The sequence below is a fragment of the Cetorhinus maximus genome, chromosome 23 (assembly GCF_964194155.1).
Source record: "Cetorhinus maximus chromosome 23, sCetMax3.hap1.1, whole genome shotgun sequence".
Classification (NCBI taxonomy): Eukaryota; Metazoa; Chordata; class Chondrichthyes; order Lamniformes; family Cetorhinidae; genus Cetorhinus; species Cetorhinus maximus.
In genome coordinates this window covers 52481982-52502013 of record NC_135901.1, presented here as the reverse complement: position 1 = coordinate 52502013, position 20032 = coordinate 52481982, and the positions used below count along the sequence as shown (strand labels likewise).

The window sequence follows — 20032 nt, the reverse complement described above, 5'->3', positions numbered from 1 at the left end:
CCGGAGCTACTGTCAATCATTGTGAGCTGGGGCATGTGTAGCGCGTGAAATCAGGCGTGAGGAGAACTGGAGCGAGCGGATTTAAAATGCGGGATTTACAAAGAGCGAGTGCGGACTGAGAGCTGGAAAAAAAGCCCGTGAGCATAGATAGGGCTGGCGGGTGAGTTGGGAGGCTTTATGAATTCACGGTCTCTGTCCTAAACCCTCAATAAGGAACCATCCTTCCAACCACAGATTAGGCCATTTCTCCGGAAGTAGGCCCGAGTTAACGGCCGCCAACTTTATAGGGGGCAAGGAGCAGCAGAGCGCATGTGCGGTCACCATCTTTATAGAGGGCAAGGCGCAGCAGAGCGCATGTACGGTCACCATCTTTATAGGGGGTAAGGAGCAGCAGAGCGTATGTGCGGTCACCATCTTTATAGAGGGCAAGGAGCAGCAGAGCGCATGTGCGGTCACCATCTTTATAGGGGGCAGGAAGCAGCAGAGCGCATGTGCGGTCACCATCTTTATAGGGGCAAGGAGCAGCAGAGCGCATGTGCTGTCACCATCTTTATAGGGGGCAAGGAGCAGCAGAGCGCATGTGCGCTCAGCATCTTCATTGGGGGCAAGGAGCTTCAGCGCGCATGAGCGGTTACCATCTTTATAGGGGGCAAGAAGCAGCAGAGCGCATGTGTGGTCACCATCTTTATAGCGGGCAATGTCCAACAGGGAGCATGCGTGGGCGCCATCTTTACAGAGGCTGCAGGCCCGGATGAATGACCCGCAGGAGGGACAATAAATCAGAGATAGAGTTTGGTGTGAAATCAATGGGTTGTTGTAAAACAGGAGATCAGGGTAACAGTCAGAAACAACAACAACTTCTATTAACATCATAAATCATCCCAGTGAGCTTCACAGGGAAATTATAAAATAAAGTATAACATTCAGACACAGAAGGAGGTGACCAAAATACTTAAATAGTCACTTGTTTGTACGGAATTTGATTATTACTGAAAGAAGAGACAAGCTGTCAAAGCTTTTCCTGTTGCACTCACCAGGACAGACGCAAGAATCCCAAATTTCAAAGGGAACCACAATTTATACTGCACGAGAAAAGGGTGCTGATTGGTTGGACCGTCGGCTCTGATTGGTTGTTGCCATGGACAATACAGCCAGGAGCTGTCATCCCCTCTGCTTTTGTTTAACTCCACAAAAGACCCCGTGCCTGGACTTGTTCCTTCTGCCTGCAGAGGCCAGGTCCCTGTGGATGAACATATGTAGCTTCTAGCAAGTGTAAGTGAGACACATTACAAGCCTGACTGATAATTTTTGAAATTTGGTATTCTTCCCTCTATCCTGATGAGTACAAGATAAAATGTTTTGACAGAATGTCTTTTTTTATTAATACTAAGTTGTCTTAAAGGGGGAAAGTGTGGTAGACAGAGGGAGAGAATCTCAGAGCTTGGGGTCGAGGGAACTGAAGGCACGGACACGAATGGTGGAGCAATTAAAACAAGGAATGCTAGAATTAGAGCAGTGCAGATATCATAGAGGGTTGTGGGTCTGCAGGAGCCACAGAGAGGAGGCCATTGGGGGATTTGAAAACAAGGATGAGATTTTTAAAATCGAGTTGCTCCTTGAACGGGAGCCAAGGAAGGTCAGGGAATGGGCCTAGCTGTGAGTGAAGACACAGACAGCAAAAATATGGATGTCTTCAAGGTTACGGAGGGCAGAATGTGGGAGACCAGCCAGGAGTGTGTTGGAATGGTCAAGTCTGGAGGTAAAAATGGCTGTGATAAGGGTTTCAGCAGCAGATGAGACACTCCTGAGACAGGGGTGAGGTCGGGTGATATTACGGAGGTGGAAACAGGCGATCTTAGTAATGGCACAGACATGAGGTCAGCAGCTCATTTCGAGATCAAATGTGACACCGAGGTTGTGAACAGACTGGTTTAATCTCAGACCGTTCCCAGGGAAAGGGATGGAGTCGGTATCTGGGAAATGGAGATTGGAACAGGGACTGAAAACAGTGTCTTCAGTCTTCTCAGTGTTTAACTGGAGTTAATTAGTCATCAGGAAGAGAAGCAGGAACCAGAATGGGCCATGAGACTGATCCCAGGTTTAACTCAGTTAGAGAGGGAGAGAAGGAAGGAAGGAAACTCTGGGACATTGGGAGAAACCACCTTCATAATAGCTCATTAAATCTCCACACAGTTAGTTTTGAACACAAGGTTAACATCTGCTATTCTGTCTGGTCGGTCAGGGGGTTTCAGATTAATGTTTTGTCACGAGTAATCACTGAGGTGAATGATCAGACATATTGTCAACTCCAATTATAGAAATTTGTTAAAAATATACAGAAAGAATTGTCCAAAACTCTGTTTGGATTTCAGCACAGGGAGGAGGGAGAGTGTGTGGGATGGGGATTTGCAGCTTTGGGGGAACAAGAGAGGAAAAAATGTTCCATAGAATTGTCTGTTCTGAATTTCTATCCTGTTCTTACAGTGATGGATCTTGTAAACTCCTTTTACAGATAATTAGAAGGGGAGGATTTTCAGGCAGGAAACTCAAACCAAACATCACATCAAGATCTGACACAGTCACTCGATTCATCAGGACCTGAATATCATCACCTTTGAATGTGGACGGAGAAATGTTTGTCTGTTCTGTCTGTGGGAAAAGATTTCAAACATCAGTATGACTGGAAAAGCACCGAGACACACACACACACCCGAGTGAGAGTATCCCAGTGAACTGACTGTGGAAAGAGCTTTAACCAGTTACACAGCCTGAAATAACATCACACCATTCACAGCAGGGAGAAACTGTACACGTGTTCTCTGTGTGGACGAGGCTTCAACTGATCATCAAACTTAGAGAGACACAGGGACACCTGGACCATGGAGAAACCGTGGAAATGTAAGGACTGTGAGAAAGGATTCAATCGTCCATCCGAACTGGAAACCCATCGACGCAGTCACACTGGGGAGAGGCCGTTCACCTGCTCTGAGTGTGGGAAGGGATTCAAGCGGTTATCCCACCTGCTGACACACCAGCGAGTTCACACTGGGGAGAGACCGTTCACCTGCTCCCAGTGTGGGAAGGAATTCACTCAGTCATCAAACCTGCGCACACACCAGCGAATTCACACAGGGGAAAGACCATTCACCTGCTCCGTGTGTGGGAAGGGATTCACTCGGTCATCAAGCCTGCTGACACACCAGCGAGTTAACACTGGAGAGAGACCATTCAAATGCACGGTATGTGGGAAAGGATTCACTGGGTCCTCTAACCTGCTGAAGCACCAGCGAATTCACACTGAGCAGAGGCCATTCAGTTGTACTTCCTGTGGAAAGAGATTCAAGACTTCATCGAGCCTCAAAGTACACCAGCAAGTTCACACTGGAGAGAGGCCTTTCACCTGCTCCGAGTGTGGGAAGGGATTCACTCAGTCATCCCACCTATTGACACACCAGCGAGTTCACACTGGAGAGAGACCATTCACCTGCTCTGAGTGTGGGAAGAAATTCACTCTATTATCCCACCTGCTGAGACACCTTCGAGTTCACACTGGAGAGAGACCATTCACCTGCTCCCAGTGTGGGAAGGGATTCACTCGGTCATCATACCTGCTGACTCACCAGCTAGTTCACACTGGAGAGAGACCATTCACCTGCACGGTATGTGGGAAAGGATTCACTGAGTCCTCTCACCTACTGAAGCACCAGCGAATTCACACTGAGGAGAGGCCATTCAGTTGTACTTCCTGTGGAAAGAGATTCAGGACTTCATGGAACCTCAAAGTACACCAGCGAATTCACACTGGAGAAAGGCCTTTCACCTGCTCCGAGTGTGGGAAGGGATTCACTCGGTCATCCCACCTGCTGAGACACCAGCGAAGTCACACTGGAGATAGGCCATTCACCTGCTTTGAGTGTGGGAAGAAATTCACTCTGTTATCCCACCTGCTGACACACCAGCGAGTTCACACTGAGGAGAGGCCATTCAGTTGAACTTCCTGTGAAAAGAGATTCAGGACTTCATGGAACCTCAAAGTACACCAGCGAATTCACACTGGAGAGAGGCCTTTCACCTGCTCCGAGTGTGGGAAGGGATTCACTCAGTCATCCCACCTGCTGACACACCAGCGAATTCACACTGCAGAGAGACCATTCACCTGCTCCCAGTGTGGGAAGGGATTCACTCAGTCATCCACCCTGCTGAAACACCAGCGAATTCACACAAGGACAGGCCATTCCGCTGCACTTCCTGTGTAAAGAGATTCAGCCTTCATTCCACCTCAGTGTACGCCAGTGAATTCACATGGGAGACAGGCTGTTCACCTGCTCGGAGTGTGGAAAGGGATTCACTCATTTATCCAACCTGTTGAGGCACTAGCGAGTTCACAATGGGGAGATGCTGTTCACCTTCTCCGAATGTAGGAAGGGATTCACTTAGTCATCCCACCTGCTCAGACAGCAGTGAGTTCACAAGTGTCTGCAGAGGTTGGATTCTGCTGTTATTGCTGCTGTTAATCACATCCGGAACTGAACTGTGTTCATTCTGACAGTTTTGGTTTGTTTCTATTGCTGTTCATAATCCCTGTAACTGGGCTGAAGTTTAATATCTTGAAGTCTGTTAAATAAATCAGTTTTGTTTCATACTCTCAGAATGTCGAGTCCTTGATTTCTCCAGGATAAGAGAAGACTGATTGATGTCCTGTTCCTAATGGCTCCATTTTTGGATCTTTTCTCCTCTCTTAACTCTAGATTCTTTCAGTTCTCAGACCTTTGGTTACTCTCATGGATACGTCCCAGCTCCCCACAACTCCCAGAGAGCCTTGGGATCCAGGGAAGTATCAGTGTTAAAAACAGAAAATGCTGGAAATAACCGATACTTTTCCAAGTGCCAATTGATTTTCTCCCAGATTATTGTCTCCAGCCTTTCCCCACAACTGATATGAAGCTGATTGTCCTAGAATAGCTGTGTTTTTGAACAGGGGTGTAACATTTACAATCTATCAGTTCTTTGACACCACTACTATATAAGGAGGATTGGAAGATTGTGACCAGAGCCTCCACAAGTTCCATGTGAAGAATGCTGTCTCTGACAGTGCAGCAGTCCCTCAGTGTCACCCTGGAGTGTCAGCCTAGATAATGTGCTCAGGTTTATTAATATTTCCTCTTGTTATTGATGTGGGTCATTAAGAAACAATGGACTCTTATGATGTCATCCAGTCCCAGTGCGATGATGTCATCCAGTCCCAGTGCGATGATGTCATGAAGACTATTAAATACCAGTGGAGCCTTAGTGGTGAAAACAGTTTTGTTCGAGATGGCAGCAAGTCCATTACTGATAGATGTGGATTATGAAGCTGAGCAACACGTACAGTATATATCCCATCTCCTGACACTCTGCCCCCACCTCTCGACACACTGCCCCCATCTCCCAACACCCTACCACCATCTCCTGACACTCTGCCCCCACCTATTGACACACTGCGCCAATATCCCGACACTCTGCCCCCATCTCCCAACTCCCGACATGCTGCCCCATCTCCCGACACTCTGCCCCATCTCCCGACACACTGCCCCATCTCCCAACACTCTGCCCCCCATCTCCCGACACTCTGCCCCCATCTCCTGACACTCTGCCCCCGTCTCCCGACACTCTGCCCCCATCTCCCGACACACTGCCCCATCTCCCGACACTCTGCCCCCATCTCCCGACACTCAGCCCCCGTCTCCCGACACGCTGCCCCATCTCCTGACACTCTGCCCCATCTCCCGACACTCTGCCCCCATCTCCTGACACGCTGCCCCCATCTCCCGACACTATGCCCCATCTCCTGACACGCTGCCCCAATCTCCCGACACTCTGCCCCCATCTCCTGACACTCTGCCCCCATCTCCCGACACTCTGCCCCCATCTCCCGAGCAGCCTGTCTCTACCTCTGCTGAACCCACACAGGATGCACCAAGTTGAAACCAGAGGAAAGGACTGGGTGAGAAATTGTAATTCACCAAGGGTGTGCACATGGGGGTTTGACAAAATATTAAGTTTCCTGTTTTTAACAAGGACACAGAAAATGTATTGATTGGAACCACTTCCAGCTCTTGTCCATTCTGACATCCCGTGGGCCAGCTCACCCTCTCACTGGGTTCATGCTGAATGTCAATCCAGGCTGGGAGCCATTGGGTGGATGTGCAATGGGTGGGTGAGTGGGTGAAGGAATGTTCAGTTCACAGGGAGGGGGGTGGGGGAGGGGGGGTTGGTGCTGGTGGTGGGAAGTGTTCATTCTGAAGGAGTCCCACCTGAAACAGTGACCACTAACTTATCACTTTCTAATGGTGATTGACCTGATGTTTATTTCTCCAGGTTTGTTCTGTTCAGTATTTATATATTTTTTTATCTTTGCTAAAACATATTGTTCTGACACTGAAATACAGAGAATTTTAATTATGTTAATGTAAATCCCCATCGAGTGCACAGGAGGACTCAACTGGTCCAAACTTTTTATGGTATCAATAAACAAAATTCCTACAAGATGTTTTTTTGGGGAATTGTTTTTCTCTGAGACCCGGGACAGTCAAACTATGACCCAAAGTTCAGATTTGGGCCTTGAGCCTGGGATATGGGGCCCACATACATGGAGCACCATTACCAGATGTCTTTCATCCCCGATTTTAATCACTCCACCATTGGTGACCGTGCCTTCAGCTGCCTGGACCCTAAGCGCTGGAATTTCCTCCCTAAACCTCTCACCTTTCTCATTCACTTTCCCCCTTTCAGACAGTCCTGATGACTGACCTCTTTGACCAAGCTTTTGGCCATCTGGCCTAATATGTCCTGCTCCTGTGAAATTCCTTGGGACATTTTATCATGTTAAAAGCTTGATATAAATAGAAGTTGTTGTTGTTCTTCACAGTATCACATTATCGTTACAGTGTAGAAGGAGGCCAATTTGTCCATTGAGTCTGCACTGACTCACTGAAAGAACATTCCACCTTGTCCCACTCCCCTGCCTTATCCCCGTAACCTTGCACATTCTCTCTCTCCATGTAACAATCCAATTCCCTTTTGAATACCTCGATCGAACCTGCCTCCACCACCCTTTCAGGAAGATTTTTCCAGAATCCAACCACCCTCTGGGTGATTTTTTTCCCCTCACATCACAATTGCTCCTTTTTTCAATTATTTTGAATCTGTGCCCTCCAGTTCTTGATGTTCTCTTAAGTGCGAACATTTTCTCACTACCCTGTCCATACCCCTCAGGATCTTGAATCCGTCTATTAAATCTCCTCTCAGCCTTCCTTTCTCCAAGGAAAACAGTCCTAACCTCTCTAATCTATCCTCATTGCTACAGTTCTTCATCCTGGGAATTATTCTTGTTAATCTCCTATGTATTCTCTCCAAAGCCTTCACATCCTTCCTCAAGTATGGTGCACAGAACTGGACACTGTACTCCAGGTGAAGCCTGACAAGTGTCTTATACAAGTTCAACATGACCTCCTTACTCTTGTACTCAATACCCATATTAATGAAGCCTAAGATACTAAATGCTTTATTAACTGCTCTCTCAACATTCCCTGCCATCCTCAATGACTTAAGTACGTACACACAGAGGTCCCTCTGTTCCTGCACCTCCTTTAGAGGGTCTCCCTTTATTTTATGCTATCTCACCATATATTTCCTACCAAAACAAATCACCTCACACTTCTCTGCATTGAACTTCATCTGCCACTTGTCTGCCCAATCCACCAACATGTCTATGTCCTTTTGAAGTTCATGGCTTTCCCTATCACAGTTGACAACATTTCCAATCTTCGTATCATCCGCAAATCACCAGGACACAGACACCCGAGTCACAACTTATATCGGGGTCGAACCTGGCATCAAGCATCCAAAAAGTCTGGTTTAGTCTCAGACTGTTGCCAGGGAGAGGAATGGAGTTGGTCGCTCGGGAATGAAAACAATGGGTTCAGTCTTCGCTATATTGAATTGAAGGAAATTTCTGCACAATTCACCACTGGATATTAGACAAACAGTCTGAAAATTTAACAAAAGTGGAGAAGTGGAGAGAGGTGGTGGTGAGGTAGAGCTGGGCACTGTCAGTGTCCATGTGATAACTGACACTGTGTTTTCAGATGATGTCGTTGTGGGGAGCATGTTGATGAGAAATAAGGGGAAGCCAAGGCCGGATCCTTTGTGGACACCAGAGGTAACTATGGGAGTGGGAAGGGAAGACATTCCAAGTGATTCTCTGGCTATGATTAGACAGAGAAGAATGGAACCAGGAGAGAGCAGCCCCACCCAGCTGGATGACAGTGGAGAGGTGTTGGAGCAGAATGGTGTGGTCAACCCTGTCAAAGGCTGCAGACAGATCGAGAAGGGATAGTTTACCTTTGTCACAGTCACATAGGATGTCATTGGTGGCATTGGTCAGAGCTGTTTCAGTACTGTGGCAGGGCAGAAACCTGATTGGGGGGATTCAAACATGGAGTTCTGGGAAAGATGGGCACAGATTTGGGAGGTGTGAACATGTCCAAAGAGTTTGGAGAGGAAAGGGAAATTGGAGGTGGGGCAGTAGTTTGCATGGATAGTGGTGTCAAGGGTTTGTCCCTTGAGGAAGGGGTTGATGGTTTGAGGGAGAGATGGACAGTATCTGAAGAGCGAAAACTGTTAACAATATCAGTGAACATGGGGAAGTTGGGTTATCAGCAGTTCAGTGGGAACAGGGTCGATGAGGCAGGAGGTGGGTTTCATGGAAAAGATGAGCACTGGGGGGTGCATGAGGGGAGGTGGGAGAGAAACTAAAGAAAGATGTGGGTTCAGAGGTCGGACATGGGAGATGAGCACTGGGAGGAGGGAAGCAGCAGAGGCAGCTGATCAGATTATTTCAATCTTAGTGACAAAGAAGCTCCATGAGCTCCTCACACTTGTTGTTGGAGGTGAGGATGGAGGAGACAGGAAAGAAGAAGAGCCCTTCAAAATGAAATAACTTGTGTTAGAGATGTTAAAAAGATTCAATACACTGTATTTAACAGAAAGCTGATTTATTTGACTTTTGTCCAGAATGTTAACATGTATAACTGGACTGAAGTTTCTAAGGAATATATCTTTTCATTTCTGTTGGACTGTTGTAAAAGCATTTTTTCCCCAATTTTCTTGGACTGTGGCTTGGCTTTAAAAACTACCATGGCTGCAGTTGAAAGACATGTTCCCTGGAACAGGATGTGAAATATACAATGTTGCTATCTCTTGGAACAGTGTGCCTGGTTGGACAAAATGGTACTGGAAAGGAGGCCTAGGGAACTGCCTAGCAATGGAGTTTTGATTGGCTCCTGACCAAGTGGCCAGGTTCTGTGTGGTGATTGTGCAGTAGATCAGCTCCTAGCCTGAAAAGAGGAAAGACCTGAAACCTCTCTCTCCTGTGTTTTGTGAGATTCCAGTAATCCTGCCATTGTAGCCAGCTGGCTATTCCTCATACCATTGGATTCTGCTTTCTTTGAGAAGCCCCTGTCAAGAGGAAAAGAGGGGAATGTCATGAAGCTATTCATGTATATATTATTGGAAAATATTTTTCTTTAAAAATAGAGGTTTAGTCTGTGGGTGTCTTAACTGGACAAAAGCCAGCTAGTCTGGGTGCTTTGATGTGTACTAGTTGTGAGATATAAGAGAGATAGAGTGCATTTCCATTTTTTGAATAGACCATTCAAAAAGTGGGGTGAATTCTGACACCTTGCTTGCAGAGACCAAGCAATATATTTACATTGCTAATAAAATTGGTACAATGAAAGGGGTTTTATAGTTAGAGAGGTGGAGTTCAAAGAGGTTGGTGATACAATGAGAATTGACATTCAATGAGCTGTGCTAGGTCTGACAAGACAGCCGTGTTGTGTGTGTAGGACAGAGGCAATGTAAGTAAAGCAGCTGTAAGCCTTCAACTGTCTCCACAGGAACCAAAGTGAAATGAACCTAATTTTGAATTTGTGAGGTGAAAATGCTTTGCCTGGTGTCTGGTTAAGTCTATGGGTTGCTGTTGCCTTCATGGAGAATAGTTTGGGAATTTAAAGTTATGATCCTAGTAATTTGTAGCCATGTGCATATATTTAACTTGTGTAAATTAATAAAATGTTTCATTTAGCTTAATATAAAACCTCTCGAGAACTAGTGGTCTGATTCCTGAATTTAGAGTTGCACCTTAAACATAATATTTAAAATTATTGGTTATGATATTTGGTTAAAGTCTCCCTCTGGGATTTTTAAATAACTCAACTTTATCAACTGCTTGGTCGTAACAGAGAAATCACCAGTAGAAACATTAAAATCAAGTTTCAACCAGAGAACGACAGACTGCAAGTGCTGGGAGACCACCTCATGTCAGCCACAACAACCTGCAAGGAATTTGGAAGAAAGCAATCAAAGTCAATCCATCTAATCCTGAACTCTGGAATGGTGTTATTGAACTGTTTTATCTCACTCTTAAAATCCATGTTTTGTGTGTCTTACATGTGTTTGTGTGTGTGTTTGTATTTGTGTGTGTTTGCATTTGTGTTTACGTTTGTATTTGTGTATGTTTGTATTTGTGTGTTTATGTTGTATTTGTGTGTGTTTGTATTTGTGTGTTTGTATTTGTATTTGTGTGTGTGTTTGTGTTTGTATTTTGTGTGTTTGCGTTTGTATTTGTGCGTTTGCGTTTGTATTTGTGTGTGTGTTTGCATTTGTGTGTGTGTTTGCATTTGTATTTGTGTGTGTGTTTGCGTTCGTATTTGTGTGTGTGTGTTTGTGTTTGTATTTGTGTGTGTGTGTTTGCGTTTGTATTTGTGTGTGTTTGCGTGTGTTTGTTTGTCGGGGTTTAAGAAGGGGTACAGCTTGTAATAGAGTTAAAAGTTAGCAGTTCATGTTGCTTTTGCCACTGGTTAAAGACGATTTGTTTAATAAACAGTTATTTACTTGTTAAGTTTACAAACCTGGTGCTTGTATTCTGTTAACCTAAATTAAACAGTTAGGTAGAATTGGGGCAATCTGGTGGTCTAATAAAACTTTTCACATTTGTCTTGGCTCGGGGAGCAGTGGGGCTGGATATTACAGTGCACCATTCCCAGTGAGTTGTAACAAGTTTATTAACATCAGCAGAAACAGACCCCAATGAACATGGTTCAGTCCTGGATGTGATCAACAACAAAATCCAATCACTATAGTTACTTGTGAACTCGCTGGTGTCTCAGCAGATTGGGTGAAGTAGAGAATTCCTTCCCACACATTGAGCAGGTGAACGGTCTCTCCCCAGTGTGAGTTCTGTGATGTGTCAGCAGGTTGGATGACTGACTGAATCTCTTCCCACACACAGAGCAGGTGAATGGCCTCTCCCCAGTGTGAACTCGTTGGTGTGCGCGCAGGTTGGATGACTGAGTGAATCCCTTCCCACACACGGAGCAGGTGAACGGCCTCTCCCCAGTGTGAATTCGCTGGTGTGCAGTGAGTTGAGATGATTGTCTGAACCCAGTCCCACAGTGAGAGCACCTGAACGGTCTCTCGTCAGTGTGAATACGTTGATGGAACATCAGTTCCCTGGAACTTTTGTAGCACTTCCTGCAGTCTGGGCATTTAAAAGGTCTCTCATTAGTGTGAACTCGCTGGTGTGTCAACAGGTTGGATGCATCAGTGAATCGCTTCCCACACTCAGAGCAGATGAACAGTCTCTCCCCATTATGAATTCTCTGGTGTGTCTGCAGGTGGGATAACTGAGTAAATCCTTTCCCACACTCAGGGCAGATGAATGGTTTCTCCTGAGTGTGAATTCGCTGGTGTCACAGCAGGTGGGATGAATTTATGAATCCCTTCCCACACTCGGAGCAGGTGAACGGCCTCTCCCCAGTGTGACTGCGCCGATGAATTGCCAGGTCCAATGGGGATCTGAATCCCTTCCCACAGTCCCCACATTTCCACAGTTTCTCCCTGTTGTGACTGCATTTATGTTTTGACAGGTCAGATGATCGGCTGAAGTCTCGTCCACACACAAAACACGTGTATGGTTTCTCCCCACTGTAAACGGTGCTTTTTCCTTCCATGTTCAAAATCCTTCCAATAACCTGATGATTTAAAACAGTAAAAAGGAATGAGAGAGAACCCACAAAAACACAAAGGCAGGTTGTGAAATTGAGCTGAATGAATCTGGGAATTTGTGGGGCCGGCACGAGGAAAAAGTGACCATGAAAACTGCTGGATTGTCATAAAAACCTAACTGGTTCACTAATGTCCTTCAGGGGAGGGAACCTGCCACCCCGTCGAGCCGACTCCACCATTCAATACAATCGTGGCTGATCTTGGGCTTCAACTCCACTTTCCCGCCCACTCTCCATATCCCTTGACTCCCTGAGAGACCAAAAATCTCTCCATCCCAGTCTGAAATATATTCAGTGATGGAGCATCTGCAACCCACATAGAATTCTATGTGATAGAGAGAGGAAGATAGACAAGGGGAGTGGGAGAGGCAGAGAGAGAAGGGAATGGGAGAGGCAGAGAAAGAAGGGGAGTGGAAGAGGCAGAGAGAGAAGGGGAGTGGGAGAGGCAGAGAGAGAAGGGGAGTGGGAGAGGCAGAGAGAGAAGGGGAGTGGGAGAGGCAGAGAGAGAAGGAGAGTGGGAGAGGCAGAGACAGCAGGGCAGTGGGAGAGGCAGAAAGAGAAGGGGAGTGGGAGAGGCAGAGAGGGAAGGGCAATAGGAGAGGCAGAGACAGCAGGGCAGTGGGAGAGGCAGAGAGAGAAGGGGCAGTGGGAGAGGCAGAGAGAGAAGGGCAGTGGGAGAGGCAGAGACAGCAGGGCACTGGGAGAGGCAGAGAGAGAAGGGCAGTGGGAGAGGCAGAGAGAGAAGGGGCAGTGGGAGAGGCAGAGACAGCAGGGCACTGGGAGAGGCAGAGAGAGAAGGGGAGTGGTAGAAGTAGAGAAGAAAGGGCAGTGGTAGAGGCAGGGGGTGAGGAGAGGGTTTTGATAAACTGACAACTAAACCAGAACTTTCACAAAACCTCCCAAATCCTCAACCTCCACCACCTGGAAGGCCCAGGGTAGCAGGTGAATGTGAACACCATCACCTCCAAGCCACACACCCTCCTGACTTGTCTGACATCCGGTACCGGATGAACAGAAATTTCCTCCATTTAAATATCGGGTAGACTGAAGCCATTGTCTTCAGTCCCCACTACAAACTCCACTCCCTAGCCACGGACTCCATCCCTCTCCCTGACAACTGTCTGAGACTGAACCAGACTGTTCACAACCATGGTGAAATATTTCACCCCAAGATGAGCTTCCAACCACATATCCACATCATCATCAAGACCGCCTATTTCCACCTCAGTAACATCGCCCGACTCCACCCCAGTCTCAGCTCATCTGCTGCTGAAACTCTCATCTACTCCTTTATTACCTCTAGACTTAACTATCCTAACACACTCCTGGCCGGCCTCCCACATTCACCCTCCCTGTAATCTTGAGGCCATCCAAAACTCTGCTGCCCGTGTGCTTACTCGCACCAAGTCTTGTTCACCCTTCACCCCTATGCTCACCGACCTACAAAGGCTCTGGGATAAGAAGCAACATTTTTAATTTCTCATCCATATTTTCAAATCCCTCCAGGGTCTCTCCCTCCCTATCTCTGTAATCCAGCCTCACAACCCTCAGAGGTATCTCAGCTCCTCTAATTCCAGCCTCCTGAGAATTCCTGATTTTAATCGTTGTACCATTGGTGACCGTTCTTTCATTTGCCTAGGCCACAAGCTCTGGAATTTCCTCCTTAAACCTCTCCACCTCTCTTTCCTCTTTTAAGATACCCCTTAAAACCGACCTCTTTGATCAAGCTTTTGGTTACCTAACCTCATATCTCCTTATGTGACTCAGTGGCAAATGTTGCTTTGCAATATTTCTGTGAAATGCCTTGGAACATTGTGTTTCTCTAGCACTTTCAATGTAAGACAAATTATTATTGTTGATTTGGAGATATATCCCTGTTCCTTCATCATCGCCGGGTGAATAACCTGTAACTCCTTACCTAACAGCATTTTACTAATAAAGTTCGTTTAGAGAAACTGGTGTTGTTCTCCTTGGAGCAAAGTAGATTGAGAGGAGATTCGATAGGGGTGTACAAGTTTATGATTGGCTTAGATAACGTAGTTAAATAAAAGCTGTTCACAGTATCTGATTGTAAAATGATTACATGACACAGACTTAAGATTTGGGGCAAGATGTACATGGGCCATGTGAGGAGAAAATTTTCCACAGTGAGTGGTAATGACCTGGAACTCAATGCTTACAGTCAGAGGCCGATAATATCACATTCCGATGAATTGAGTGATTCTGTTAGATCTTAATGTGATGTTTGGTTTGAGTTTCCCAAATGCAAATCCTTCCCATTTAATGTCCTGTAAAAAGGAGTTTGCAAAACAATCCATCAGTGTCAGTCCAGGATATAAACTGCGAAGAGACAAACATTACTCCTGGTTTGGGTTTGCTGTGAGTAAATCTTCCCCTTCGAACCCCCTGCAAGAGGAGTTTCCAAAATCCATCGCTGTCAGTCCAGGATAGAAATTCACTATATTCTCTCCTCCTGATACCTGGACCAGGATGACCGCGCATGCGCCCTGCTACACATTGCCCCCTATAAAGATGGCGGCCGTTAATCTGGGCCTGGCGAAGGGAGAAATCCAGACTTTTTCGTTCCTGTAAACACAGGACCGGTACCTTGTTATTTGGGGTTTGCGGCCTGCACTGTGTCTTTACGAAGCATCCCTGTCCACTCCGCTGGCTGCATTCCTCCTCACACACCCACTAACTCTGTTAGTTTGCTCCACTCGACATTCTCTGACCCGCTCTGAGCAGCTTCAGTCACAGACCAGCACTGCGCGTGCTCACGAAGCTGGCCAAAACGCTCCGAGCGCGCGCTCACGCTCTGATGCGCATGTGCAGGGAGCTGCAGTGAGGATAGGGCACATTCTCCTCCCATTTGAATGCTGGGTAGCCCCGTCGCCATTGAAAACCAAATTTTATGAACAGAAAATTGTGTTTTGTGACCCTATGACGATTGAATGATAGTGCCAAGATATAATATTATTAAGTAAATTGATATGACAAATGAAATGCACCCGCCCTCTGCCATAGTTCTGTCCTGGATGTAAATAACAACAGAATAACCCCCTACAGTTAGATGTGAATTCACTGTAGTCTCAGCAGGCGATGTGAACAAGTGATTTTTCTTCCCATACATAGAACATTTAAACTTTGTCTTACCAGTAACATCCGAACAAGGAGCAATTCGGCCCCTCGAGCCTGCTCCACCATTTAATAAGACCATGTCTGATAGTAACCTCAGATCTGAATCCAATATCCTATCACCCCTTTGCTTATGATGAATCTATCCACCTCTGCCTTAAAAATATTCAAAGACACTGCTTCCACCACCTTTTCAGGAAGAGAGTTCCAAAGACTCAAAATCCTATGAGAGAAAACAACTCGCCTCATCTCTGTTTAAATAGGCGACCTCTTATTTTTAAACAGTCAGAGAATGACTAGATTTCTGCACAGGGCCAGTGGAAAGTACAGTTAACATGATTGGCAAGCAGTGAGGAAGTGAAGTGCAATTCAAGAGCACCTTGTTTGTGCATTTTCCAGATTAAAACTTCAATTGAATTTATTGTTCTCCATCATAAGCATATTCAAGATGGAAATCCATTAATATTTGGACACTCAGGGAATCAATGGATTGGGTGGGGGGAGAGGAAGTAGAGTGGAGGTCGAAGATCATTCAATGTTGGAGCAGGCTCAATGGAACGGACTGTCTACCCCTGCTCTTATTTCTTGTGTTCTTTTGAACAACACTATGAATCATTTCCATTCAAGCACAGCCGATTCAGCACCCACCCTTTCACCTCCTCCCTTCCAACATTCCAGGTGACAAAGTGATTTCCTTGTACTCCTTGGTATCTAGTGATGTGTATTCACTGCTCACGATGTGATCTCCTCTACGTTGAGGAGACGAAATCCCGATTGAGTGACAGCTCTATGGATCATCACCATTCGGTCTGCAGTCATGATCCTGAGCTTCAAGCTATTTACCAGTTTAATTCTCCACCAACTCCCTCTCTGACCTCTCTGTCCTCGGACTCCTGCACTGTTCCAATGAATATCAATGGAAGCTGGAGGAACAGCAGCTCATCTTTGATTAGACACTTTACAACCTTCCAGGCTCAACATTCATTTCAACAATTTCAGATAATAACATGTAAAGTAAAGGTGATAATCTGTGCACTAGGGAAATGAGTGTGAATCCCCCCTGGACAGAGGGCAACTGACCATCCATCTCAAGCTCTAATTCCCAAACAGAAAATGCTGCCAAGAATCAGCAAGTCAGGCTGAGTCTGTGGCCGCTCTCACCATTTGAATCCGTCACAATGCCCGGCTGATTCATGGCAGCTCCGGACCAATAGAAAGAACCGGAGGACCAAGCGGGAGCGGCTGGTCCTCCAACCAATCGGAGTGAATGAGGGGCGGGGCCGGGCTGGGGGTGAAGCATGCGCAGTGTGAGTAATGGCGATGGAGAGATGGACCTTTCTCTGAGCCTCAATCGGTGAGTGGGTGAATGGTGGGGCGGAGGGAGCGATGGGTCCGTCGGATGGGCGGGAGGCTTCGCAAATATGTTGTATAAGCAGCAAACCCCGGGAATGATGCCGGGGAGACCGTCACCTGTTTGTATCGAGCGAGGCCGCAGCTTTTTCCCAGTTACCGACGCGGGGGAGATGGCCGCCATCTTTTTTGGAGGCAATGTACAGGAGGGCGCATGCGCGGTCGCCATCTTTGTTGGGGGCAATGTTTTTGCAATATTTTCAATGACAATGGGAACAACTTGTCCATCAAACTGATTCACGCTTTGAGTTGCAATGTCTTACTGATGAGGCAGAACAACGACATATGTCCAAGTCAGTGACAATAATTTACTATGTGCCTCTAACATAATAAAACTTCACAAGGTATTTCACAGAAATGTTACAAAGTAACGTTTGACACTGAGTCACATAAGGAGATATTAGGGCAGGTGACCAAAAGCTTGGTCAAAGAGGTCGGTTTTAAGGGGTATCTTAAAGGGTAGAAAGTGAGGTGGAGAAGTTTAAGGAAGAAATTCCAGAACTTGAGGCCGAGGCAAATGAAAGAACGGTCACCAATGGTGGAGCGATTAAAATCAGGTATGATAAGAGGCTGGAATTAGATAAGTGTCGAGATCTGAAAGGGATGTGTGGCTGGAGGGGGTTACAGAGATAGGGATGATCACAACCATGGAGGAAAACAAGAGTGAGAATTTGAAAATGAAGGTGCTTCTAAAACAGGGATCTTTGTAGGTCAGTGAGCACAGAGGTGAACAAGACTTGGTGCAAGTAAGCACATGGGCAGCAGAGTTTTGGATGACTGAAGATTACAGGGAGATTGAATGTAGGAGGCTGGCCGGTCGGGAGTTCATTAGGATAGTAAAGTCTAGAGGTAACAAAGAAATGGATGAGAGTTTCAGCAGCAGATGAGCCGATACTGGGGTGGAGTCAGGAGATGTTACTGAAGTGGAAATAGGCGGTCTTGGTGATGATGTGGATATGTAGTTGGAAGCTCATCTTGGGGTGAAATATTTCACCATGGTTGTGAACAATCTGGTTCAGCCTCAGACAGTTGTCAGGGAGAGGAATGGAGTCGGTGACTAGGGAGTGGAGTTTGTAGTGGGGACTGAAGTCAATGGCTTTAGTCTTCCTAATATTTAAATTCAGGAAATTTCTGTTCATCCAGTACTGGATGTCAGACAAGTCAGGAGGGTGTGTGACTTGGGAGGGGAACTTGGAGGTGATGGTCTGCACATATACCTGCTACCCTGGTCCTTCTGGGTGGTGGAGGTTGAAGGTTTGGGAGATTCTGTCAATGCTCTGGTTGTGTAGCAGATGTTTGAAATCTTTCTCCTTCCACCCTGCCTCCATCTTTCTCTCTCTCTCTGTATCTCTCACTCTCTCCTTTTTTTTTATTCGTTTGGGAGGGAGCGATGGATCCTGCAGCTGTAAGGATGTGGGCTTCACTGGCTGGGCCAGCATTTCTTGCCCATCCCCAGTTGCTGATGAGCTACCTTCTTGAACCGCTGCAGTCCATGTGGTGTAGGTACACCCACAGTGCTATTAGGAAGGGAGTTCCAGGATTTTGACCAAGCGACAGTGAAGGAATGGTGATATATTTCCAAGTCAGGATGGTGATTGAATTGGAGGGGAATTTCCAGGTGGTGGTGTCCCCATCTATCTGCTGCCCTTGTCCTTCTAGATGGTAGTGGTCGTGGGTGTGAAAGTTGTTGTCTAAGGAGCCTCATTGAATTCCTGCAGTGCATCTAGTGGATGGTACACATTGTGCTACTGTGCGAAGGTGGTAGAGGGAGTGAATGTTTGTGGACATGGTGCCAATCAAGCAGGCTGCTTTGTCCGGAATGGTGTCAAGCTTCTTGAGTGTTGTGGGAATTGCACTCATTCAGGCAAGTGGAGAATATTCCAACACACTCCTGACCTGTGCCTTGTAGATGGTGGACAGGCTTTGGGGAGTTAGGAGGTGAGTTGCTCATCACACGATTCCTAGCCTCTGATCTGCTCTTGTAGCCACAGTATTTATATGGCTAGTCCAGTTCAGTTTCTGGTCAATGGTAACCCCCAGGATGTTGATAGTCGGGGATTCAGTGATGGTAATGCCATTGAATGTCAAGGGGTGATGGTTGGATTCTCTCGCGTTGGAGATGCTCATTGCCTGACACTTGTGTGGTGCAAATGTAACTTGCCACTTGTCAGCCCAAGCCTGGCTATTGCCCAGGTCTTGCTGCATTTGGACATGGGCTGCTTCAGTATCTGAGGAGTTACGAATGGTGCTGAACATCGTGCAATCATCAGCTAACATCCCCACTTCTGACCTTATGATGGAAGGAAGGTCATTGATGAAACGGCTGTTATTATAAGAAAACATGCGATCTTGTGAGTATATAAAGAGTATAATTTTCAAAGCTAAATAAATCCTGAAAAGATAACTAGTTCTGATCTCTATATGAGAATCCAAAGTTTAAACTTTCCTTGTTACGGATATAAGAATTCTACAGTCAGTAAGAATATCCATCAAATATGAAAGTAATATTTCCTTAACCTCCAGAATGTGAGATTCACTCCATTCAGAACAGTTCTGAACCTGATGAATCCCCCTGACAAATCTAAAGACTCAAGTTTGGGTTGAGATATTTATCATGAATTTTGAGGTTGTATAGTTAATGGTAGAAGATGCCCATTTGATCACTAACAGACCACCTCTAATTAGTATTCTATATTTGGTGAAAGGACCACCTATTATAGTGAGGGTGTCCGTTCAATTTCTAGGAAATGTTATTTTGAATTAATTCCTGAAAACTGGACATCCTGTAAAAGTCTTGTTGGTTAATGTTGCTGAGTCAAGGTATTGAGATAATGAAAATTGGGGCTGAGTATTTCATTTATCTGTTTTGGGGTTTTAGTTATCAGAGCCAGTATTGTAGCTTGTCTGTTAGTGTCATAGCAAGAACCATGGAATCCCATTTTTTTAGGTGTGTGTATTTCTCATCAGTAAACTCACCTTTGTTGTGAGGGGATTTAACCTCGCTACTTTTGCGAGCAAGTTTTGACCCCTGTTAAATTATGTTTCACTGTGAATTTACCCAAAGTAACCTTTAACAAAAGATTCCTGTATTAATTCCATATTATTTGACCATTATTTCCTCAAGCCCTTCCCTGAAGGACATTAGTGAACCAGTTGGGTTTTTATGACAATCCAGCAGTTTTCATGGTCACTTTTTCCTCGTGCCGGCCCCACAAATTCCCAGATTCAATCAGCTCAATTTCACAACCTGCCTTTGTGTTTTTGTGGGTTCTCTCTCACTCCCTTTTTCTGTTTTAAATCAATTTCACAGGGGATTAGAAGGGGAGGATTTACAGTGGGGAAACTGAAACCAAACATCACATCAGGATCTGACGGAGTCA

General features: G+C 45.9%; 1 protein-coding gene across 1 annotated transcript in view; it reads left to right on the top strand.

The window, feature by feature from the left end:
• The first annotated feature begins 2286 nt into the window (after positions 1-2286).
• LOC144698037 (uncharacterized) overlaps positions 2287-20032 on the top strand; it is a 211089-nt gene continuing 193343 nt past the window's right edge. The window contains 2 exon segments of the mRNA XM_078569974.1: positions 2287-2301; positions 2859-4406. Of these exon segments, the coding sequence (XP_078426100.1) occupies positions 2287-2301; positions 2859-4406 (1563 nt within the window).